Source organism: Sarcophilus harrisii, chromosome 1, assembly GCF_902635505.1.
Source record: "Sarcophilus harrisii chromosome 1, mSarHar1.11, whole genome shotgun sequence".
NCBI lineage: Eukaryota > Metazoa > Chordata > Mammalia > Dasyuromorphia > Dasyuridae > Sarcophilus > Sarcophilus harrisii.
Window position 1 is genome coordinate 384339606 of NC_045426.1, and position 26798 is coordinate 384366403.

The 26798-nt window shown below is 35.2% G+C and overlaps 1 protein-coding gene and 1 long non-coding RNA gene across 7 annotated transcripts in view; one reads left to right on the forward strand and one right to left on the reverse strand.

Annotated features, from left to right (window-relative positions):
* Positions 1 to 26798, reverse strand: part of SLC12A7 (solute carrier family 12 member 7) — a 284134-nt gene that overhangs the window by 18214 nt on the left and 239122 nt on the right. For 5 of the 6 annotated variants that reach the window (XM_031946093.1, XM_031946094.1, XM_031946095.1 and 2 more), the window contains 9 exons: positions 23821 to 23939; positions 20173 to 20271; positions 19423 to 19542; positions 17481 to 17585; positions 15631 to 15799; positions 8248 to 8443; positions 7668 to 7837; positions 7062 to 7193; positions 6051 to 6158 (listed from right to left, as the gene is read on the reverse strand). In XM_031946093.1, the coding sequence (XP_031801953.1) occupies positions 6051 to 6158; positions 7062 to 7193; positions 7668 to 7837; positions 8248 to 8443; positions 15631 to 15799; positions 17481 to 17585; positions 19423 to 19542; positions 20173 to 20271; positions 23821 to 23939 (1218 nt within the window). Of the gene's footprint in view, positions 1 to 1820; positions 1938 to 6050; positions 6159 to 7061; positions 7194 to 7667; positions 7838 to 8247; positions 8444 to 15630; positions 15800 to 17480; positions 17586 to 19422; positions 19543 to 20172; positions 20272 to 23820; positions 23940 to 26798 lie in introns of all 6 variants that reach the window. The other variant, XM_031946098.1, reaches the window with a different exon arrangement.
* LOC116420538 lies at positions 1869 to 4895 on the forward strand. The gene is made up of 2 exons (XR_004230887.1): positions 1869 to 1958; positions 4010 to 4895. It is a non-coding gene; the product is annotated as an uncharacterized LOC116420538 (long non-coding RNA).

Consider the following 26798-nt stretch of genomic DNA (forward strand, 5'->3'; position numbering starts at 1 on the left):
GTAGTTTCCATGTGAAAATGATGTCAAGCTGCTCAGTCACAAAAAGTTATCTCTCTTATATCAGTCTTATATTTAGTGATATAAAATGGCAATTCATGATATATCCTGACCTCAGGAGATTCAAACTTATAGGTGATTCAAGGACACATAATATGTGAAGGGTAGGCAATAACCTGCAACTTATGAAGTCTTCTGGACGACTAAGATGAGGGCAAACATTATCAAGGAGATACATGACAAGCAAAAATGGGTCAGTCACAAAGCAGATGTAAAAGCACAAACAATCTTCAAGAGAATCTGCAAATGGTCATATCATTGGAAGGAAGTTGATGTTACATTATGGTCTACTGCATATTACTATATAGGATGAGAAAGCCTGGATTTCTTAATTCTTGTGGGGGGAAGTATCCACAAGAGTAAGATTATGGAACCAAAAAAGAAAGTAAACAAAATAATTTAATTTCTGGTTTTTCAAGGCCATCCATTGCCACTATTCTGGTATTTAAAAAAAATTAAAGTTGGACATCTAGCATTTCTTAATTGAAATTCACTGCCCAACTGTTTAATCTTCATTTGAAATCAATACAGCCAATTAGCAGCCCTGGTTTCTTCCTACCAAGGTATAATAAAGCTGAAAGCACAAATGAAGAATGCCTTTGTTTAAACAGGTATTTTGCATTAGCTGAAAAGAATTCTTTATAATCCCAAGAAGAATAGGAAAACAAGTCCAATAAATAGGTAGACCTGTTTTGTTTAGCATAAACTCCCAAATTAAGACAGCACTTTATTCAAACTAAAAGCACAAATTAAATTCCACAGCTGAATGGAAATAATTATCTAGAGCAGAGTTCTTTTCCATTTGGAGAGATTCTTGATTCATCACTGACAAAGCATAGTATAATAAAAGAGCACGGGGGAAAAAAATTTTGCTATACCTTAAGTGTTTTAGTCTGAAAAGATTGAAATAAATGTCTAATGTGACCCCCAGGAATAAATTCCTAAAAGAATCAAGCAAGGAAACTAGGAAGAATGTAAAATAGAGCAAAGCATAGAGGAGAATATCTAAAATCTGCATTTTAATCTTTATTTTTTAATTACTGACTTTGTACGTAACCTTAGGGGGAAAAAAATCACTCAAGCTCTCTGCCTCAGTTTCCTGTATTTCACAAGGTTGTGAAAAGAACAAATAACCAACCAGGTGTGAAACACCTACTCTACAGAATAGTACAAAAGTAAGGCACATTATCTAAATAGTAAGATCCTGGGGATTCTAAATAAATGGTTGTATTTGTAATATAAAAGCTTTAAAATGCAAAATGTGAGGGGGGAGTGGACTAAGAGATTGATTTGAAATATAGAAGATTCAACTAATTCCCTAATTGGATGTCACTCAATGTTCTGTTTCCACATCCATAAAGGTTCCTTTCCAGAGATGGAATTATGGCCTTATGAAGACTTTTTTTTTCTTAATTACAAAAATACCAAGGCATAACCCAGACAGAAGTATCAAGAAAAATTGATCTATAAACTGTCTGTACAATTAAAAGAATTCACAAAAGACAGAATGTATCTAAATTAAATTGTATATCTTGTGGTTTGACAAGAAAATGGTTAAAACACTTAAGGCAAATAAAGACAACTAACTGTAAGAAAAATTTCAGATTCTGAGATTTGTTGAATTAACTGAATAGAATGGATACTTTGAGCCCAATTTTCAAAAATAAAATAACATGTAGTCACCATAATCCAAGATGCACAGCTGTGGCACTTTAAGTGTTGGAACTGGGATGGAATGTGTAACCAGTACAACTTTAAACTACCTCATTCTCTTGACTGTCATTAGGCAGCAGGGCCTGTACATCCTGACCAATGGATTGTGGATTAGAGCGGCTCTTCCTTCTGATAGAGCAGCGAGATTCATTAGAGATGCTCTGAATCTGGGACATCGAGGTCACCAGGTACAAGCAGACAAAAGAAAAAAATTTATTACTCTTAAGACAATCTGTTCAAGTTTACAATTACTACTACTACTACCACCACTATTTTACTACTACTACAGCTACTGCTTCAAAATTCAATTATGTTTGATGTCTCACACAGATGATATAATACACATTTTCTTCGCCCAGAAGAAAGTACATTATAGTAGCTGGATATAGCCACATAAAATTCTTAAGACTCCTTCAAAATATAATTTGAAAATCAACCATAAAAAATTTATTTCAGGTAATTATATTTTTCTACATTACTACTACATAACTACTAGTAACAAGCAAATGGAGCAAATTGGATATTGAATCACATATTCAAACTTGTCTACTGAGCCTTAAGACACAGGACACAATCAACCACAAGTTTGTTTTTACTGAACATCCATTGTACAGAGTGTTGAAGGAAGAAATGTGGACTCAGCTCTCCCATTCCAAGAGCTTACAAATGTAATTGTGCTTTTTATTAATTTGAAATTTTTTTGAATGTAAATGCACTGTGTTCTTTGTGGCCCCCAAGACCCTTTTATGGCCAACTCTAAAGAGGCAATATTAAATCCCCAAGTCAGAAGGAAATGAAAAGTAACTATTACTAGCATCAACTGTCCAATTTTTCCAACCACATTCAGGCAAAGGATTATGGGATTTCTGGTGAATTGCATCTCCTTTTCATAAACAAATACATTAGCTGTCTCAAACAAATGAATAAGCAGGAACTCTATGGTGGGAACCAGATAACAAGGAGAAACACATTTCCTACTTTCTCACTTTTTACTTTATGTTGAAGGGACCAGATTCACGTTCTCAGGATCTTTCTCTAGATTATAGTGCTTTAGGAAAGAAGCAGGGCCCTAACAATGGGAAACATTAAATCTAGTTTAAAGAATGAAGTAATGTAACTTTTGCTCATTCATTGAACAAGTATGGAATAAAAATTGATTTAAGTACAAGGCAGTGATCTAGGGATCTAAGAGCTCTGAAAGTGTAAGAGCATGGACTTTATAGGAAAAAAATCACAATATAAGGTCCAGAAAGGTCTTGACTATTATGTATTAGGTCACAGTGATTATGCACTCATAATTTCTGTAGAAGCATGGCCAGGATGTTACACTAGCTTCTGTGTGATCTGTCTTCAGGTTGTGCATCTAAGCTATAATAAAAGTTAGATGTGAAAGCAGGGAGAAAAAAACATATTAAGAAGGAGGAATTTATAAAAACTATGTTCAGACCTGGTGGAACCCTTTCCCTCACTGCATCAGGATGCAAGGGTACTTCTTACATATGCATACTTTCTTACTGGGTCCAACAGAGAATCCCTGGCCTTCACAGAATGAAAAAGCATGGAAGAAATGGTTCTTCAAGACACCTGCTATTTGTAGAGCTAGTGATTAGAGATAACAAGATAAGGAATAAAGGGAAAAGATATATTAGAATGTACTTCAAGATTTCCTGTCCTAGAAAAGGCACTATACACTGTTGCATCCTCCAATTACTCAGCTTCCACCATTAATAGTGAATGCAGTTGAGAGCCACTGCACCTAGCTACAATTCATTTTAAAATGAAAAATATTTGAAAGCAGGAAAGTGATATGCAACTAGTAATGAAATTACAGTAGTGAGTAGGAGGCTGCTTATTTAGGATGAACACTAATCCTGTTCTCCAAAAATTCCAACTCCTGTTGAACCATTTGCAGAGAAGAGTGAAAGCTACTGAGTTATTCACTGCTCAGATTACCATGTGGTTGGTTGGTTAAGTGCCCATATCAAAGTAGACAAGAATAAGACAAAAACTTTACACAAGAATCAGTTTTGCCTTTCCAAGTTTAACAATTATTAACCACTTATCTATATCATGTCTCTTTCACCTGGTTTTGCCCACTCTGTATACCTAAATAGCTATTCCTTTACAACCACATTTGGAATAAAAGGTCATTCATTATTACAAACTATCAACAGGAACAGATCTGAACACCAAATATCTATAATAATAAATGATTTTTTTTCAATTTCCTCATTTATAGAGATAAGAGGCACCAATGAGAATTTTCAGAAGGGATCCTTGAGGTAATCATTGCTTGTGTATAAAGTCAACAGATTTATAACTGAAATCAGAAATTCAGCTCAGTGCCTGCCACATAGTAAGCACTTAATATACTGTTTGATAACGACCCAAAATTCCAAAGGGGGAAAAAAATACTTCTCAGTATTGTCACCAAATGGCATACTCGATTTTTATTAAGTAAATGGCAATAAGAACCTCCCAGAACAAGACAACTTACTCAGGATCCTCTTTCCCATCACAGAATGAAGAAATGAAAGAGTAAATTATTAGAGGAAAACTATGAAAGATGCATTATATATAAGAGAAATGACTCCAGTTTTATTCGAGCATCCCTAAATCCCTAGTTGGACATAAAAAGAACTAGGTTGGAGTTGTCATTCTGTACCACCACCTATGTGACCTTGGCTAAAATGCATCTGTGCACACGGCCCCAGAGAACAACTAGGAACAATGAATGGGTGTAAATGGCAAAGAAGGGATTTTACACTTGGGTTAAGGACAAATTTGTTAGCAATTTAAAGGTAACAGAGATGGGAAATGGATATGCGATTTCAATGGTAATAATAATAACAACTCAGAAGTGAGGAATTTGCCTTTACACATGGAAGTGGGCACAATTTTAGGCATTCAAGAATCAAAGGAACTGCTAATTTAGGACTAGAACAACCACTCCCTGGAGACAATGTAAAGGGGATTCAGGATCAGCTACAAGTTGGAGTAGATAGGTTTTAGATGTCTCTCTCAATGCTGAGATTCTGCATCCATTTCCTCATCTGTAGCTGGACCAAATTATTCCTTAAAGGTGTTTTTGTGTTAAAAAAAAAAAAAAAAAAAAAAAAAAAAAACAGATGATAATAAAATTACAGATTCAACTGTACAATTATCACACTACTTAACAGGCTAAGCAGTGATAATCCTATAAAAACATCTGTACAGACATCAATATGAGCACAAAGGTAGCATGACTGACAAAATTAATTTAGTAGGTGGATCACTGCACACCATCTTATAACATGTGCACACTTTAAACAAGCTTCTTTGTAGGACTCAAGAAGTACAGGGATGCCTCCATTTATGTAATTACATTTTTGGCTACAAGGTAATGGGCAGAAACTCGGAGGGGGGTGGCAAACACACTCAGAACAGTCTAACCTTACGCTACAAAGTTTGCTTTACATGGCAATTTATTGCAGCTGAATGAGTGAGTGCTTTAAATTTCAATTAAATCGAAATTTAATATCTCACTCTCTTCTACAAGGACAGGGCAATCAATTTTACTTCTCTCCTTTCCATTCCCTGATGTAATCCTCAGGGGAATACTTTGACTCATTCAGCAATGTTTACATAGCTGAAGGAGAAAAGCAATGGAGTCTTTCTGAAGCTTCACATCCTTCACAAATGATATTTAGACAGTCCATGGCCATTTGGATTTAAATTTTGGGGGTTTTCCCCTTGTTCCAATTCAAAATGAAAGCCTGAGGCATTGATACTCGTGGAGTAAGTTCCAGACAGTTTATGAATACCTTGCTAGAGTTGGCAGTACCTGAAAACAATTTCTGTGAAAGATTCTGATTTGGATCTAAAAACTCATATATTCAAAGCCATTAAAATCTGTAGAGCTTTAGAATGTTGGATATTACATGCAAACTTGCCATTTTGTACTGTGGTTACCTGGGGTAAGAGAAGTTAAAACATATGTCCTACAACTCTTAAATTTTAAGTTGCAAAATTAAAAAATGACAATTTGATTCAGTAACATGCTATGAGATTAAGAGTAATATTAGTTCAGAATGCTAAAAGATAAAATGTGTTAGTAATTATATTGCAGGTTACTTTAAACTAGGCTTAAAACATACCTTTTAGAAAATAACATTCCAACCCAATAATATTCCAGATACATTTCTCTTAAGTGTGAAATCATAAGTGACAATGGAGAGAGGTAAATAACAAGTGACTTTTGCAAAATTGCAAGCAAACATTAAAGCTTCAAAACTATTTACCTCTCTTTCTCTTTCATTCTTAGAAAGCTGCATCTGCGTCAACATCTGGGATCTCTGCTCCATCATTAATGTTTTTTCATAAGTAAAAGCTGAAATATCATTTTCAACCTACAAGATTAAGAAACAAAGGAAGTATAATGTTTTATAAAGTATTCATTGTGACAACAACATTTTCCATGAAAAATATTCCTGTAGTATATTACCCTGGGGGAAGAAGGGATTTTTGAAATTGTTTTACATAGCTTCCCTATCAGCACTGGTTGGTCTTAAAGGTCTTTAAGATGGGTTTTAAAGGAATGCAGTGCTTTAGAGCAGAGGTGGGAAACCTTTTTTCTGCCAAGGCTCATTTGGATATTTTATATCATCATTCAAAAGCAATACAAAATTACTGACTTATAGAACTCAAACAGAGGTTGTGGCACCTAGCTTTCAGCTCATCATGACCTGATCATTATGCAATTGGTTTAATTGGCCTTATATAGCCCAGGGGAAGGGTGTTCCCCACTCCTGACTCAGATGTACCAATCTCTTTTCTCTCCTCTCCTCTCCTCTCTAGTAATACCTGAAACAAACTAGACCAATACACGAAACTTAGTTAATCAAGTCCAAATCCATCCACTTCTACAAGGGGTGAAGGAAGAAGATAAGAAAGAAAAAAAGACACAGACACACATAGACAAAATAAATAAATAAATAAAGTCCTGTTTCTGACTTTCTGGACTTCATAGCTACTGTCATATCCTGGTATTTCTATAAAGCATTTCTGCATGGAGACAGAAATCAAAAGGATATTAAAAATCAGGCAGCCTTCTCTTGGTGCTGCCTCATAAATCCCACTTGGACTTAAAGATAGGGAAATTTCTAGTATCTTTTGAGGGAGTGAGAAGATTTCTACAGCCCTGTTACCTTTCAAACTGGCAAGCCTGCCGATGTGGGAAAGTCAAATATATGTTCACAAATACACCAAAGAAGTAAAAGCCTTCAGAAAAATAAAGGCCAAGTCTAGCTTACCATTTCAACCACCTCGACCTCAGCACTGATTCGCAAATGATACAAAAACATCTGAAGATCTTTCTTCATTTGAATGCTGTTGTCATCCATTTGAGCTACAGTAAAGATACGCATTCTGCACTTTCTCCATACCTATCAAGAGCAAGGAAAGTTACTTAAGGGCTTTAAAAAAAAACAAAATAATTGTATTGAATCAAGTGCACACAAGCTTGAAGATTCAGGGTGTAGCAGAATAATTTCTTTGCTCTCCAGGTTAAAACAATAAAGGGGAGAGGCTATAGTTTCATGGGTAGCAGTTTTAAAACTTCCTGCAAAAGGCCTTTCTTGAACCCCCCTATAGTACACACCTTCCAAACTCAGTAATGCTATTTATTTTGTACATTTTTTAAATGTACTTATCTGTGCATGTCTCCTTCCAATAGAATAGGATCTCTTTGAGGACAGGATCTGTTTCATACTCTTTTGTATCCCCAGTTTTAGCGGAATGCCTACTATATGCAAGGCTGAAATGCTAGCTGAAGTGAAATGAATCTACCTAGTAAATCTATCCAACACACACAGTTTCAGGCCCAATTCCAAAAGGAAAAATGGGATCAATTATGGAACCTTGTGCTGGCGAAGCAGAAACGGCAGAAGCATTAGCATGCCGCCATCATGAACAATCCACCACACATCGATGTTCCCTTCCCTAAAGCGCTCCTGGTTTTGTGGGAATGTGTCGATATTTTTAGCCACCAACAAAGCTTGCTGTGCTGCAGTTGTGTCTCGGACAGTATCTGTGGGAATAAAGAGAAGATTCATTCAGCAGATGTGTCTACACTGGCTCAGAGCCAAAAAGGAACAAAGTCATAATGATCAACAATATTCTAAGCCTGAAAGTTTTCCTTTCAGCTAATGGATTGCTATAAAAGCACCTTCATCCTGAAGATGAAGAAGGTCAGACCCAAAGAGATAAAAGCAATCCTTTGGCAGATTTACAAGGAAAGGGGAAAAAAAGCCCAAAGACTTCCAAGAAGCCATTTCTTTTAAAAATGGATGGCAAGTCAGAGCCAAATGAGCTCAGAGGCATTCATTAGTTTTCAAATTCCATGTGCTGCCCCCAATTATTTTAAGATTTCAAAGAATAGCTGGGTGGTGAGCATTCATGGACAGTAAGCAGCAGGAAGAAGCAATAAGCCATACAAACCAACAAAATTCTTCCACGAGAAGGGGTTATCTGAGAGCTTCCATGACGATGGCCATGCCATAAGTACGGTGTTGTGCTTCATCCCACCCAAACCAGCAGATTGAATCAAGTGGGACATCCCATCTCTCAAGGTGGAAGAGACCACCAACTGGCAGAACCCTTTGGTCTTTTCTACGGACATCAAGGAACGGATGTTCTAACAAAATAAAAAGAAAGAAAGAAAACAAAAAGAATAAAAAAGGATTATCGCTTACAATGAAAAGAAAAAGTATCTGAAACATAGATTCATCACAATAATTATAATAAAGATGGGCATAACACTATGGTGACGGGTTTTTTATCCATTTGCTTTGAGGGGTCAATTCCCTTTTTAAAGCCATTGCTATGGTGGTGTTAATTAAAAATGGATGAGGAGATCATTATACATGGTGACATCAATGATCAATTCTAATGAGTGTGACTTTTTCTAACAATGAGATGATTGTGGCCAGTTCTAATGATCTTATGATGAAGAGAGCCATCTACACCGAGAGAGAGGATGTGGGAAATGAGGGTGGATCACAACATAACATTCTAACTATTTTTTCCACTTGCATTTTGTTTTCTTACTCATTTACTTTCCTTTTTGATCTAATTTTTCTTATGCAGAAGAGAACTGTATAAATGTTTACATAGATTGGATTTAACATATTTTAAGGTTGAATAATTAAGGCAAGCAGTAACCAATCTTCAAAATTCTATAATAATGCCATTAAATGTGCCATGGGGCTTTTCCTTGGTTCCTGTAAATATTTGGGTTTAAAGTCAGAAAAAAAAAAACAACAAACTCTGCTACTTTCTGCTTGTATGTGACCTGAAGAAACCAAGTCCCAGAAAAGTTAAGAATTGGCTTGAGGGACAGCTAGGTGGTGCCATGTATAGAGCACCAGCCTGCCGGGTTCAAATCTGGTCTCAGACACTTCCAAGTTGTGTGACCCTGGGCAAGTCACTTAACCCCAACTGCCCCAGCAAAAAAAGAATCGGCTTGAAATAAAACGACAAAATTTCCTATATGACCTATACCATCCTTTCCCAATTTAAATGCAAAATAATACTGTGTGAAAGTGGAGAGAGTTAGGTCATTTTGATTAGAGCTGTCAGTGCTAGATATAAATTGTCAACCATATAGGATGATTCTCAAATGTAGTTCTAGTGTTCCAAAGCAGATAACTAAATTCTGTTTTTAATGTTAAGATACACAATCACTACTTATTTCTTGTGGATAGTTTTTCTCGCTTTGCTATATACATATGGTTGGTTTAAAGCTTGGCTACAATGTTTCACAGCCAGCAATCCTTTCTGAAATATTTGTGAGGTATTTTATGAGTTCAAAAATAAAATACCAGACAAATGATACACGACACACCAGACAAAACAACCTTGGTATTGTTTCTTTTTATTGTTCCCACATGCAGGAGAATTCTGGGGCACTAGAACAACATTTGGCCTTAAATGCAAACTGCATTTAAAGCTACATTTAATTTTCAGAAATTCAAACCATTTTGAATATTTTAGTAAGATTTTTTTCAGTTCCTAACAATCATACAAAAGATTGTATTGAGATCTAGTAGCTACAGGTTTTCCAAGATATGAAAATAAAGACAAGCAATTTAATTTCTTTGGGGGTTGGGTTATTTATATGCATTCAAAATGAACATCTAAAATGGAGAAAGGGAAGAATCCTCTGAAATTTGATTCATAAGCTTACAGTGATTAATTTTGTTCATTATTCCCCCCCCCCCCCAAACAGAGTTATTCCCTGTAAATAAAGCCCCGGAGGGTGGATGGAAGGAAGAAAAGATAGAAGTTCAGAACAACTAAACAACACAATCTCCTATCTCAGCAAATAAAGGAGGAACAAGGAACATTCTGTGGATAATTCAAACTAGTGTCACTTAAGGATTTATTGATGGGCAGCTTTTATTTACAAAGCTAATCACACAGCCCAATATAACAAATAGCTATTCCATTTCCTCTTCCTACCTTGCCTCCCCCTGAATTCAAATGAAAATTCAAGAGTTAAACCAAGAAGCTCAAGCGATGAAGCAGCTGCTCTACTTTGGGAATCCCTGTTCCCTCCACACTAAATACTATGATCCTTCTAGTTATACTAGAAACTATATATAGCAATAGCAGCATCTCCTATAAAGAAGCTATCTTGATGGCAGATATGTCATGTGTTCCTTTGCATTCGTATTGCCCTGTTCACATTATGGTACGCGCACTCTAAAAGGTTCACCTACATCTATTGTTCTAAATGCTACCAATTGGGGCTTCCCACATCTCTACCCCCATCACTCCATGCCTGCTGCCAAAAATCCCCTCATCTTATTACAAGCATTCTTATTTCTTTGCTATTAAACCCTAAAACACATCATCTCCTGCTACATCAAAAGAAATTTCTCTAATATACAAAAACATATTCTGAGGAGGGATCCAATCCAAATAAAACTGATATGATACAGTAGAAATATGGCACATTGAGGGTTTCAACTCAGAACACCTGGATTGTTGTTGAATTGATTGAGTTGAAACCTCAGAACACCTGGATTAGATCACCCCCAAAAAAACTATTTTGTGTCCTATATTTATTTTAAGCTTTGAAATAGCTACTACCCTATCCACATGATGACACATGGATTAACTAAAAGGTTCAGCCACATGTACTGGACACTACCACTGGGGGGAGCAGGGGGGAGAGAGGGGAGAGAAGAGTTTCCTCTGATGCTAAAAAAAAAAATTCCCTAGTCTTATTCTACTACAAGACCTTTCCATATCCTATATCAAGGGCAGAATCTATAATTTACAAACAAACAAACAAACAAAAAAAAGTTTGAAAAAGGATATCCTCCTCCAAGTTGATCTAAATACAATAGAAATATATTACCCTGGGGATTTGGATTTAGAATATTTGGGTTTAAACATTACCTATGTAACTTAATGAAGGTAGTAATACATAGAATCTAAGACCCTTTTCTAGTTCTAAACCTACATACTTACATAGTAATTTTATCCATTGAGGACCAACAATTTGCCACACTTAGCTTCTAATCTACATCAGGACATAAAGATGCAAAGAAATGGGATGTTCTCAGTTTACCATCTAGTAGTCTAGTTGATGAACATGGGGGAAATTGAATTTAAAAAAAAAAAAAGATGGTTAACATGGTTAGCTGTCAAATAAATGAGAGATATAATTGTTTTTAAATGACCAGAGCAGGGAGATCACTGAGCTGAAATGTTAAGATCATTTCACAGAAAGTTTTAAAAGATGACTAGACTTTTAAGCAGTTATAGAGGTCTACAGAGGGTAATCCAAAAGCAAGGAGAAGGAAAACACCAAATGTTTAGCAGAAGGGTTCTCCAATCTCTTTTACAACATGAACCATTTTGAAGTATGGCGATATCTATGGGTCGCTTTGTGGGATAAAATCCACAGGATTACAAAGAAAACCAATTACATTGAAAATGAAAAATGAAATAGTTATCAAAATATTAAAAGAAAAAAAGTTTAAAAAAAAAAAAGTTAATTGACCCCGGGTTAAGCATCTTTCTACAAGGCACAAGTTTTCTGTTCTAAATAATGCAGAAGGTCCAAGAAAGTTGGAAATATAGGAAAATTAGGTAAGAGATTTACTATGAAAGACCTTCATTCTTAATACCCTAGAAGGTAGAGGTACCAATCTATTCTTATTTCTAAGTGCTACAGCCAAGCATGATTTCAGTTCTTAAATGTTATAAAAATCAATATCTGTCAATGCAAAAAAAAAAAAAAAAAAAAAAAAAACCTTTCCCCCATTTCTCTAAGTACTCTTATATACCACTTTTTATTTCAGTACTACTGATTCTACTGTGCCTTCTGAAATCTTGAATATGGTCTACCAAGCTCTCCTCTTATTCTAGATCTCTTCATCTGGAGTATTTGCCACTTTCTTGGTATAATGGAAACTTGGCTCCCCTAAGAAAACATTATGTCCCTAGTTACACAGATGATCCATTATTGAGAACTCATCTCATCTCCCTCTTCTGCTCTAACACTGAGGCAATAGGATGAACAGGTGTGTCCTTTGCCACTCCATGCTATTTCCAGAGGATCCCTTTGTCAGAACCAAACAGCCTCTCCTCTTTTAAGATTTACTCCATCTGTCCTTATTTCCAATTCCAGATGTACCATATAAGCTCATATAACCTCAAAAGAGTGGCTTTCCAGTTCAATCAGCTCCTAACCTTCCCTGACCTCCAATCTTCATTTCACCTCAGTCATTTATGGAAGGCAGTTCCTTTGCAAAGAGACACACTTGTTGTAGAACACTCTGTCCATGACTGTCTTCAATAGTCGAAAATCACTTACCCAAAATTCCTTTGGAAGGACAAGCTAAGCCTGACCTTACAGGAATTAGCCCAAGTGTCCCCTAGCAGGTGCTTAGCAGACATCTGCTAATGTGCTTATCCTACAAACAATGACATATTCATCAAGCTGACACATCTCTCCTCCCTCAAATTTATTCATTAAAAAAAAAAAAAAAAAAAAAACATAATCTCTTTTGCTGTGGTGAAAATTTTTCCTCTTATCAGTTAGTCCCAAAGAGGGAAGAGGGGTAGAAAGGCTAAAACACCTTTTAAAAAATGAAGGTTTGACAACAGGAAAATCATCAAAGCACACCCTTTCCCCATTGTCTTCCAAGTGTTTCATAAGTCAGAATATAATGAGAATGCAAAAAAGGCTTCCCTCAACAATTTTTTTGGTGAGATTTTTGTGGGCCACTGAGAGAGATATTGTATAAATTGGCTTTTTGTCTAATCAACAATTCATCTTGTCATTTTAATTTTTATTTTAAGTTTAAATGGCTAGAAGATTTTAACTCAAAAATTCGTGAAAATATGAATGACTGGAAAACTGGGCTTATTAGTAATAATGCTGAAAGCACAGACCGCCCCGCCACCGCAAAGAAAAAAAAAAAGGCCTAAAGTAGTACTCTTTCAGCTACTTCCACTATTGTCCATTATAGCCATAATTATATATAGCTCCATTTGGGGTTTCCTTGGCAAAGATAGTAAAGTGGTTTGCCAGTTCCTTCTCCAGCTCATTTTATAAATGAGAAAAGAGTTAAGTGATATACCCAGAGTCCACTAGGCTAGTGTCTGAGACCAGATTTTAATTCAGGTCTTCCTAACTCATCGATCTTACCATAAGCAAGGGCCTGTATATTATCTCTTTACATTATTCTCCTTTGATCACAACCTTGAAAGGTAGATAATATTACTTACACTCTCACTTTGCAGCTGAAAAAACTGAAGTAAATAAAGGCCAAGGTCCCAATGCTAGTGAGTGTCAAAGTGTTCAAAGCTGGACTTGAACTCAAGACCACTGTGCCACCATATTAGTTATTTAAAAAAAAAAACAACATTAAAATATATTTTAAAAATAACTAATATGAAAATGTCTAAAATGACTGTACGTGTCTTGGGGAGGTAAGAGAGGGAGGGAGAAAAAACTGGAATTCAAAAGCTTGACAAAAACAGAGGTTGAATAATATCTTTATATGTAATTGAATAAAATATTATTAAATTTTTTAGACCATTTACCTTTTGATTATACATATGTTTGCTTGTGGCACAAAGTTTTTTGCTTAATTTTCAGGCAGCTTCTTATTTAGGGTGTATCTCCCAAGAACCCTTCTATAAATTAGAGCAATATCAATGAATTCAAACCCATAATGTGTCAACACAAAAATCAATGAGATTAATGACTACCAACCAATTAATTGCTGTATTCTAAGCTATGCAAAATCCAAATGATTCTAGGCATTATCTGCTCCCTTCTATTACTGTGAAGAGTCAATAGATACATGCCAAAATTCATACCTCCTATTCTAGGATGTGATACTCACATTCTACCTCCTACCTAATCTACCTCCTAGCTAGAAGTTGTATCTCTAAAAATTTTAAAACAATTTTTTCAGAAAGCGATCAATAGTAACACAGATTTGGGGATCTCTAAGCATGTAGCTTTCCGTTACAACCTTCTTAGGGAGAATACATGACACGTAGATCTCACTGGAGATATTGGAAGAATACTACCGATCATTCTAAAACTTAGTAACTTAATTAACTTTTAGTTATTTAAAACTATAGAATTTAGCTAAGTGAAATGAGCAGAACCAGGAGACCATCATATACCTCAACAACGATACTGTATGAGGATGTATTCTGATGGAAGTGGATTTCTTCAACAAAGAGAAGATCTAACTCAGTTTCAATTGATCAAGGATGGACAGAAGCAGCTACACCCAAAGAAAGAACACTGGGAAATGAATGTAAACTGCTTGCATTTTTGTTTTTCTTCCCGGGTTATTTATACCTTCTGAATCCAATTCTCCCTGTGCAACAAGAGAACTGTTCAGTTCTGTACACATATATTATATCTAAGGGGTGGAGGGAGAGAGGGAAAAAGTCGGAACAGAAGTAAGTGCAAGGGATAATATTGTAAAAAATTACCCTGGCATGGGTTCTGTCAATAAAAAGTTATTTAAAAAAAAAATAGAATTTAGTTCTAATTATGTAGATTTTTCATTGAAAAAAGAATAAGATAGGACAACTCCATAAACAGTCTAATAGAGAATTCTTGGATCCAGACTAGAAGATAATATTGCCAACTTCTAACTTTAACTCCATTCAAAGTGTGAATGCAAAAAGAAAATTACTTTTCCTCCTCCTTCTCCTAGTGTTCTCAGTAAGAAGGATAACAAAAGCTTCACAGAGTTAGTTGCTCTTAAAGGGCTTCAAGTATATTTTATGTGAACCTGGAATTATATATGGTATTGAAAATGGAATCACAGTTAACTTCTAGAAAATTGGGAGTTAAGCAATTAAATTGCCTGTGCCCAGCAAGCAGTCAGTATTAGGGGCCAATCTTGATGACTCCAAATCTAGTTCACTATTCACTGAGCCATATTGCCCAAGACATCCGAAGTTTCTCAACCCAGTCAGCTGAAATTACAATCCTGATGTCCCAAATATTAGAACACAGTGTAATGGGAGACATTTCTATTTTGGAGAAGAAATGTTGCTACAATATGATCATTAAAAGATGATGTGGCTGGTTTTGGACTCAAAAAAAATTTCTATGGATGCCGATTACGATGCATGTAAATGCACTAAATTAGAAATTAAATGTTGGGCAAGGAAATCTTAAATTCAAATGCTATTACACTTTTGAAATGACACACTGAATTTTCTAACTATAAAACTCTAGGTTTATACTATCTGTTACTATTTGGCCTTTGATAACCAAGAAAAGTGTCTTGGAGGGGGAGAAGAGGGAAGGTGGAGGTGGGTGTATACCTCTTCAGCTCTCTGGGCTTCGTGGTGTTTATCCAAGTATGTTCCTTCCAGGACAGAGCCAACAATTGTTAAGCCTTTTCCAGCCTTCAATTGGGTAGTAAATGAGAGTAACCTTGGATGCTTTACACACTGCTCTGAATCCAAATTCAGCATCACCAGAACTTGAGGTCTGCAATATAAAATAAAATTAGTAAGAGGAAAAAAAAAAAAAAAAAAAAACAGGAAAAAATAAATCAAGTGACAAGGTAGAATTTGTTTTAAAAATTGGTCTAAAAGGCCCAGTAGTTCAAGACTGCTTTTTGTTGGTTTGTAGCACCCTCTGCTGGATAAAAGTACATATAGATATTTCCAAATTATACTACAGATCACTCATTAGTAGTCTATAAACTGAATTCTTATGAAGTAAAAATATAAAAACTTATTTTTCACAACCTATCCTGTTATAGATGTATAAGATCCACACGTATTATATGCTCACACCATGTTTTCAACATATTGATCTGCTGTACTGATTTCTTCCCTTATGTGGGTCAGTTATTTCAATCATGTCCGATTCTTTAGCATCCCATGTGGGGGTTTTTGGGCAAAAGTTGTTTGCCATTTTCTTCTCCAGCTCATTTTAGAGATAGGAAATTGAGGCAGCCAGGGTTAAGTGACTTGCCCAGGATCAGGCAACTAGTAAATGTGAGTTCAGATTCGAGTTCAGGAAAATAAATCTTCCTAACTACAAAAGCCAGCATTGCATCTACTTCAACACCAAACTGACCTATCTAAAAATAATTTTGTCATATAGAAAATGTCTCTCTGAGAAGGGAGGGAAGGTTGGAATAATAGTGGTGATATATGAAACTGATAATATTAAGAAAAACATTTTAAAAGTTACTTCTTGCTTCTGGTCAATAATTCAAATGTTTGAAAGAAAATGAGATTCCTTAGCAAACCAAGAGCTGTATTTTGATTTCTTGTATGTAGTTAAGCTAGAATTTTAAGTGTTTGATAAGCCAAATAGTATCTCAAATCAGAACAAGGGGCTTCAAAAACTCATGAAGTCAGATGAACTACTTAGACAGGAGAACAGAACATTCAGGGTAGGGGTGAGGGAGAATACATGAGAATGTTTGAAGGAGTGTCATGGGAAAGATGTTTATTGGAAGTCTTAAAGGGGCTAGATACCTATATTTTGTCAGAGAGGCTCTGATGTGATTCTTTTTCAAGTGTAGGTAGTACTAGATGGCAACTAAAATTCTTTTTGCTTTTGGGAGTTTTTTAGAGGCAATTGGGGTTAAGCGACTTTCTAAGTGTCCCACAGTGTCTGGAGGTCAAATTTTAACTCATTATAACCATTATAACACCTAGATGATCCTGCAGGTCTCTGATCCTGTGATTATCCCCAAAATGAGACCAATATTATCTGTTTCCAAATACAGTGACAATTTTTGACATAAGTCATCCGTGGACCTCAAAAATCACCATTCCCCTTCACATCTCACCAAGACTTTGTTTTGTAATTCTCAAACATCCTTTAGCTTTCTATATGGGTATCTAATCTCCTGTCTTGACTGTAGGCTCTTAAGAGTAAAGAACTCTGTAGCTTCACTAGGACCTAGTACAGTGTTTTGCACACAATGAGTGCTTAATCAATGTTCCTAATTAAAGTAAATTAATTAAATAAAATGCTACAAATAAAAACTAATAATTTATCTTTTGCTTCCTATAATCTTCCTCTTGTGCTTCTGAATGAACATGCTAAAGTCTACTTTGTAATGCATTGACTTTGCTTCAGATAGGACATGATAATATTGGGCTGAACAAGAATGGGATTTAAGACAGAAGGATCATGGGAAGCTTACCTCCAGTTTTTAGTGTGAGGAGGGCCATGTTCTACCCGTAGCAATGCATAACGAGCTGCATTCAAAGATAAACCTCTTATTCCATCACCCCATTCTTTCTCGGCTCTTAAAAGAAAAACGAAACTCACTTTTAAAAACAGTTTGACAATGTATGGATCAATTGTGCTGACTTTTTTCCCCTCTCTAAAAAACATACTATTTGTCATATTGGATGGTTGTTCAGGAGGACAGAGAAGGAGGGTTACATGGGATACCATGGAGTTATATAAGAAATAGAAAATATCAATCAAAAACATTTTTTAAAAAGCTGCCAGTCATTAGGTCATTACATTAAAGCTTAATAACCTGAGCCAGAACATATTAATCACTGTGCTGACTAAACAGCATACCACAATAAACTCCTATTAAAGAATAGACTGTGTTTCAAAGACATATCAGATAAAAACTTCATTATCAAAAACAAACCTTTGTTCTAAGATGGCATGAGGCATAAGTGTATGCAGTTAATCAAACAAAATTATTATGTACCAATTAAAATAATGCCAAATGTCTATTTAAAATACAAGTATGTTCACATACCCACACCCAATTATTTTTATTTATTTATACAGATAATTATACATATAATGAGAACATAATATATAAAATAGGCAAAAAGAATGGGGGGGGGGGAGAGAGAAGAGGAGAAAAAGACATTAGTGTATAGAAAATTGAAAAGTTACAGAAGACAACCATTAATGAAAATGACATTTTGAGAAATGAAGTTGAAGTGGAAGTATATCCTAGGCACGAGAGACAGCCAGCAGAGAGATATGGATATAGGAGATGGAATACTATGTATCTAAAATAGGTTTGGGGTTTTTTTATGTTTGTCTGTTTTCTGGGGTGCAACTTGGCTTGACCTTATAACTGGGAAAGCGAATAACACCTTTAAATACATATACTGAAGTCTCAGTGAAGAATGAAGTATTTTCATTTATTTTTCTTGTTTTTAGTATTTTTTTCTGCAACACAAGTTGGGAAAGGTATACTGCCTTCAGATTGTGATAGGCTCTAAATGCCAAACAGATAATTGACATTGGATTTTCTAACAAGTAGTTCAGAACATAGGGTTGAAGATGGAGTTGGCCCAATTTTCCATCAAACATGATGATAAATAATAAAAACCACCCAAGAAAGGATTTTTTGTGTTTTGTTTTTGGACAAATGTGGCAGAAGATACACTTGGAACAAGAGGTGTATTTTATATGCCAATAAAATTAAAAAAGCAAAGAAAATAACCAGGGGCAATGTGCCAAAAGCTCACAATAACTCTTCCCTTTTAAAATGCTAGTATAACAATGCTACAACAATTAGTATACAGTATAGACACCATTTTAAATTTTCACATAGAGCAGAAAATTCAAGGGATGCTATCAACACAACAGGCTTCAAAGCAGGTTACCAGAAAATTGAGGTTTTGTCATATATTTCATCAGATATGAGATACTGTGTAAAAATATACCCAAACTTGGACCTCACTTGTCGCCCATAATTTGTTTGTTGTTTTGTACAAGCCAAGGGCAAAGAACATTTTTACACTTTAAAATAAAGTTTTACTGCATTTATAAACATTAAAGATGTCCTTTAGCACAAGGGTCAAAATTAACCAAAAAAGTCAGTGGGCTGGACTTGGCAAATGACACCTCTGATTTTTAATCAACTAAAATGAATTCTATATCTCAGAAAAAAGAAAATGGAGGGGATTCTTAGTTTCAATATAGGCATGCATATACATATATAATACTGATACATGTAAATTATGATATTCATTCATTTGAAATTTCCCATTTTTTTGAGCACATCTCCATCTTTTATGAGTGCTAAATTCATTAAGCTAATTAATGCATAATAAACAAGAAACTTAGAAGAAAAACTGTAAAAGAAAAACAGAACCACTTACCCTCTGTATTCAATGTACTTATAAATACAGCCTGCAATAAGCATGGCAAACAAAGCATAATACCAAGAACAAATGAACATCAAAGCAAGACATAAGCTCATCCCAAGAAAGGAAAGAGTCCTATGGAAAAAAAAAAATTTAAATATTATAAAACTGGATTATTTTTTTCCACCAATTGTAAATTGGCTAAGATGGCTAAAGGTAGAAACGTATTTTACCCGAGATAGTTGTGAATTAGTAGCTACCTCTCAAGTTAGTATGTCAGAAATTACAAAAAAAGCTCTCTTTTCAAAGGTAAGTTTATAGCTTTGATATTAATATATCTGTAAGAACCTAAGATTTTGATATGAATTCCATTAAAGAAACTAAAGGATTGATTACAATGCTGTTTTGAATGTAGAGGTTTTGGAAGTCAGCAAATACATGGCTGTGTGATAGGCAGCACGGCTGCCTGGTTTTTTAATCCAGAAGATCCAGGTTCATGTCCAGCCTCTTTTCCAACAGTCTGGGCAACCCTCCATAGCTCTGAGCAACCTTCAAAGGTCATGGAAGTTGCAAGAAAAAATGACATTATTCATTAGCATTATCAGCCAAAGCTCCCTTATATCAATAGAATCACAGAACTAAAAGTTGTCCAAACATATTTAAAGTTGTTAAAACCTAATGAACAGAGCCTACATTTATCCACCAAACGTTGCACCAACAACTGAAAATGCTGCAAGCTGAACAGAAATAGAGAAATTAGCTTACCAATGATAATATTTGAAACGAGGACGCCAGTTTGGGGTGCGCAGAAGAGTTTGTAGAGCACAAGCCAAATTCACAAACATGTAGCACATGAGGAAAAACCTGAAGAACAGAAAGTATAAGAGATCACACTAAATGTTGCACAAACACCGCAGTCTTGGTTTGCTGCTGAAAGACCAGAGCTCTTTCTGGCTAACTATCATGGGTCAATGAAAGTTGGGCAGGGATAGGAAAACTGAAGGCTGGGTGACCCACCTTGATTGAGGAAACCGATAGACAGTGGGTACACAAAATGTAAGCTGTTCAAGTCATCAACGAACTCCCTAAGAAAAAAAATCCCCAAAGTCCAGATGGATTCATAAGAGAATCCTATAAAAGGGTTCACAATGAAAAATGCTATCCATCTTTAAAGACATATACTGAACTCTCAGTGAAGAATGAAGTATTTTTCATTTATTTTTCTTGTTTTTAGTATTTTTTTCTGCAACACATTGCTAATATGGAAATATGTCACAAATATAACTGATATCACATTGGTTGCTTTCTCTCTTGGTGGGGAAAGAGCTGTAAAGGAGAGAATTCAGGAACTCAAAAATTTTTTCAAAAACAATTTGTGTGTGTGTGTGTGTGTGTGTGCATGTGTGTTTGTTTACATTTAGTTACAGACTTTTCTAGTATATTTATGAGGGGGACAAGGAGAGGAGGAAATGAAATTATAAAGCAAAGAATAAAAAGAAAACCTAGAAGGAAGAAAAGTATTTAGAAAATAATGCATAGGATTTATTATATAGGTTTTATGAAATAGAAATTTAATGCTTTTGTGAAATGGAAATTTAATGTTCAGCTGCATACAGGTGGAAGATTTTTTTCTCATTTTATATTTAAATTTAAAATGAATTTAAAAAAACCTTTCTTATTAAAGCATTCCAAGAGGCTTCAATTACATTAATAACTTAACTCTATGAATTATTATTCTTAGCCTTGGTCGCAAATCCAATGTACTATTTACATATATAGTAAATGCTAAAATTTATTTCCATTGCTATCTAATAGGAAACATGGAAACCAAAATAAAGTTAGGAACACTGCTCACTAAAAAAGTTGTCTAATAAACTCATGCTCCTTCCCAGCATTCAGGAATATGTGTTCTGTGAGAAATCCCTTCCTCTTTAGTGCTTAACTATCTCACAGGTTCAAATGTTTTATTTACTGCTGCCAAGAAGCAATCTCTACTTGGATAATCTGTCACCTTCTACTATAACAGGTTCAAAACTAAACTACTGTTTACATTCAAAGAGAATTTTCTTTCAAGGTTCAACATTTCCATTCATGGTAACTCAAGTCACCTGGTGCTACAGATTTTTTGATTCCTCAGCAGTCTTGATTCTCCCATACATTGAGATATCAGATCCAGTGTCATTCTTCAAAAAAGATTTTCAGATCCATGGGTACTGCTATCAGTCTATCCCATAAACAATAACTTATTTGTTCTCTCTAGTCCAGTCTTGCCATCTTTCTCATCCATTTTTTACACTCCACTGACATACCAATCTTTCCAATGTCTTCCATCATGATTTGTACTACCTCCACAGTCTAGTTATTTTACACAATTCACCAAAATAAAGCCTCTGATGCATTCAGGTTGTTATTAATTGTCCCTTTTCATTTTTTCCCTCCTTTTCCACTTTTTGCCTCCTAAACCTTTCTTATTTCACTTTCCCACTCAAAGAGCTTCAAGGACAACAGCTGCTGTGAAGTCTCTTTTAGATAACCAAATTTAAGGCTACCTCCCACCTTCCTTAAACTTTTATGGCCATGAGCAACAACATATGTTGCCAAGCACCTCTATAGCACAGTAGAAACTAGGCAATGTTAAGTCAGGGGACCAGGTTCAAGTCCCATTAGTCTTGACCATGAATAAGTCTGTTTACTCTTACTCATCTGTAAAACTGGGGTGGTACATGGCTAAATTTAGTACTACTACTACTACTACTTAATCTCCTTCAAACCTAAAATGATATGCTATGTATTTTACCTATTTGTATATTATGTATTTTATATATCGTGGGATTTTTACCGTACTCTACATTGTTTCCAGTTAGCCTATTGAGGTCTGAATGAGAACATATCCTCACAACACTCCAAATATTCAATGGATTATTTGTGCCCAATCTGTGGAAGAGCCTTTCAAACTTTTATTGGCCTAATTAGCCACAGTCATACCCAACTCCAACTTGGTTCTTTTGAGAACCAAGGAAAATGACCATCCTCACTAGCAGTGTGCTTACATAAAAATTTCAGACATTTGATAAAACACATTAACTTGGTCATCAGGAATTCTCAAATGTATTTTTAAAGTGTCAGATGGATTTTTAATTCAAGGAATTATATTTGATAAAATGTTTTAAAAGGCAGTGTAGATTTATAAGCTCTTGCCATTTTTAACAAGGATGATTTTTCAATGGAGACATGGAAAACATTTGAATGTTCCATAAAAGAAAGTAAAAAATAGAATAGTGCTTCTTTGACAAAGTCATATTATCCCAGGTTTAGCGCACAACACGCAACACTGAGATCGCTCTAAAAAACAAATATTTTGTGGGAAATCAACTTAAGTTCTGATTAAGGTACTTTGGGAGGCTATCTTTAGTTTTTCTCACTTTCTCACTTTTAGAAGTAGTCTTCTTCAAAACCAAGTCCTACATAATCAGGTTGCTATGTCAGGCAGCTGAGGATCAATCCAAAGAGCTTGGCTTGAATTAATGCCTTGAAATTATTAAGATTAAAGCCATTTTCTTTCAAGTTAGAATCTTCCAGAATTTGATTCTTACACTCCTAAAAGATCTTTTTGATAAGCATCTATTCCAAGAACAAGGAAGGCATTATCCTAGCAATGAGATTGAGTCCAGAAGCATTTTGTGCCATCTTTGTCTTTGAGAATCATCCAGAGTTTTCAGAACTCGGAGCAAAATAGTTTTTTTGGGTTTTTTTTTTTTTAAATAAGTTTATAGCTAGTATTGCCTTCATTTAAAAAAAAAAAAACACAATGATATTATAAGTTCTCACATACCAATCTGCTGTCATTTGTTGTATGGGTACTTCTTGAAAGACAAGCTTAAATTTTTCCTACATTCCTTTTGGGAAGCTCACAACAAAACCCTTTCTACTGCTTTCACCAAGTGAACAAAAGAGACAGGATGCTAGTCCTGCATTGTCAACAACAACAAAAAAATCAAGGATATTAAAACAGAAAAACCAACTTGTGTCAAAAAAAAAAAATAATAATAATAATAATGACTGGTACCTATCCTGAGGGGCCATTCACTTTTTCCTTTGTTGAAAGGTGTCTCTGATAAGATATCTATCACTCCAGAGCCACCAGCAGGGCTAGCCAAAGGGAAATCCAGGTTGGGGAAGGCTGGGATGGAAGCTTAGTGGGGCCAGGAGCAGCCATCTCACAGATTCCCTGATTCAAGGTGCTAAATTGTTAAAAACTGGAAAAGCTATTACTAAAAAAGAAAAAGAATTATGGTCTGGAAGAATGAAGGAGAATAAAGAAGAAAACAGTATTAATGAAATTACTTAAACAATGTTGCATTTCTGTAATGTAATAATGTATTACTATATTTCCATTCTGACAAGTATACTTACATTGAAAGAATTGGAGCCACGCTGTCCAAAGAAGCAATTAGGATTCCTATTTCACAGATGAGAGCAGTAAGGAGCAAGGCCCATGTGGGCTCCCCATTGGCTTTTCCATGACCAAACACCTAATTCAAGTAAAAAGCATAAATGTTAATTATTTTTCAAGTGCATTTTGTGGCAGAGGTATGACAAAGGACCACATTCCAATAAATCAAAGTCCTCTTAAAAAGAAAAAAAACAAGGCTGAAACAAAAAAAGCCTGCTCAGCTTTCTTTGTGCATAAATTTCCCACCCTCACATAACAAAACTTAAGAAAAACAAAATATTTTCCCAAAATGTCAACATAACTGCAAGACCAAATAACTCAAAAAGGAACCAAATGTTGGGGGCTAAACTGTTTAACTGCTTCTGAGAAGCAATGTCCAATACAAATAAGAAAAAGCTATCCTCAAGAACTCTGCATTTGTCTTCAAAGATGGATGACTCTGGAGGGAACTGAACTAATAATTCTAAAAATTATTTTAGTTGGAACAATAATCAATGTGCATTCTCTTGACTGCAGATTAGTGTACTGACCTCAAAGCTGTGAAGTAAAAAGGGGGAAAGGGTCAGGAATTGGCCCTTGAGGCATACAAAACACATCAATAAGGGCATAAACATTCTTCATGGTCAGCAACTGCTTCAAGCCAAAAATAATTCTGCAACACATATACATCCATCTGGTGGCATCAGTCAGCTTCTTTGGGAGGATTTTTTTCATTGTTAATCTCATTCTCCTGAAATAAACTCCTCTATATTGCTCCTTCAATGCCTTATTAGCTTAGCATGGTTACTTTGTGTTCCTTAATACTTTGCCAATAGAATATAAAATGCAAGCTCTGAAGTCTCGGGTTGCTGCTGATAATGACAATACATTTATTGTCTGAGTTCAGCCAAGTCCAGAAAGAGTCAGCACCATAAATCTGATTATCATAAAATAATGATTTGGGGGAATCCAATAAATCAATTAGGGGCAGCTGGGTAGTACAATGGATAGAACAGATAGATCCGAGTTCAAAGTCAGTCTTAGACTTGTTCCTCATCTGTAAAATGGAGACACACTAGAGAATGAAATGGCAAACTATTCCATTATCTTCCCCAAGAAAACCCCACAGACATAGTAGAGGAGGGTCACATAGATTCCTGCACTACTATGTAATAATAAATTTGGACTTAACCTAAAGCCTGAAAAAATTATAATGTATATCAATTAAAGGAGTACTTACTCTAATGAAGACATAGATCAATAAAGTGCCCAATAGAAAATAGTGTGCTGTAAACATCTACTAAAAGTTGAAAGCATTGTAGTCATCATTTGCAAATCCAGCTACCCAAAATTTTTTAAAACCAGAAATTCTAACATCAATCGTTAGTGACTGGGATAAAGACATTCAGAAAGAGTATGAAATTTGTCATTTCACATAAATTATAAAATATCTCAAATAGAGAAAAACAGTGGTTCCATTTTTTTCCTTTTTTAAAAAAAATAGTTTAAAACTGTATACATCTTTGGCACCATCTTTGGCACTTTTCATTGAAAGGGAAATGTAAGATATAAGTGAAATGTAAGTCTCAACATACATCACCATAAGACAGTTGAACAATCAACATATGTTTAGCTTAAAGAATAGAGAAGGGAACAAGATAGCATTTCTCAAGTATTTGAAGGCTTATTATGTAGAAGATGGTACAACTTACTCTCTATAATGTCAGTGAGTAAAGTGGCCAGTGAACAGAAGTTATAGGAAGCCAAAGGCCTCCTTATAAAATGAGCTTCCAAATAACACAACTGTCCAAAAATAGAAGGTGAACTCCTTGTTAACTTATAAATTCTCTGATCCTGGAAAAAATCTTCAAACAGATAACTACCTCTTTAAAATATAATTCACAGGATTCTTATGTCACAATATGCACAGAATCTTAAGGACCTTAATGAATTATATTTGTGTTTTATCATCGAGACAGAGACAGTGTGACAAAATGCATAGAATGTGGGCTTTGGAAGAATCAATCTAGGAGCTGTGTGATCCTGGGCAAGTCACTTAACCCCAATTGCCTCAGTTAAAAAAAATTATCAATCTGGGACCTACACTTGAGGTAATTAAAATTTTCCATTTCTGATGCTTACTGGTGACTGAGTAAGTGAAGCTCCTATGCCTCTAGCTACTTTCTTAAGACTTCTTTTCTAAGTGAAAGAGGGGTTTCAATCTGCTTTGAAAAGGGAGTTTTTACACAGGGACTGCCCAATACACTGACAAAAGTCATAGACCTTTTGTTTATTGATCTTTTAAGGAGATTATTGTATTGAGTGGATGACTGGATGAGAAGACCTTGAAGGCACATTAAAACTAAGTCCTAAATGAATGTAAACTGTTTACATTTTTGTTTTTCTTCCTGGATTATTTTTACCTTCTGAATCCAATTCTCCCTGTGCAACAAGAAAACTGTTTGGTTCTGCACACATATATTGTATCTAGGATATACTATGACATATTCAACATATATAGAACTGCTTGCCATCTAGGGGAGGGAGTGGAGGGTGGGAGGGAAAAATCAGAAAAATCTTACAATGATATGAAATAATTCAGGTCAATAACTACCTAAGCAAAAAAAAAAAAAAAAAAAAAATACAAAGACAGAAAAAATTGAACAAAAAACTGGACTATATTACTTTATTCTGACTAACTAAAATCATCTCATTGTAAGTAATCAGGATAATGATAAAATGATCAAGGTCTTTAAGGTCTTTTTGATGTTGCTGCTCATCTTTTCCACTTAAAAAGGCCAATAACTTTGGGAGGGTAATGACTGGCAAGTAAATTGGATTTAAGTGAGGTAGGGCTGTGCAGTCATCAGCCTTACTGTCACCATGGCCAGTGGCAAGACAATTTGGGTCAGAACAACTTGTAATGGCCCTACATCTGAGCAATATCCATTAAGTGATT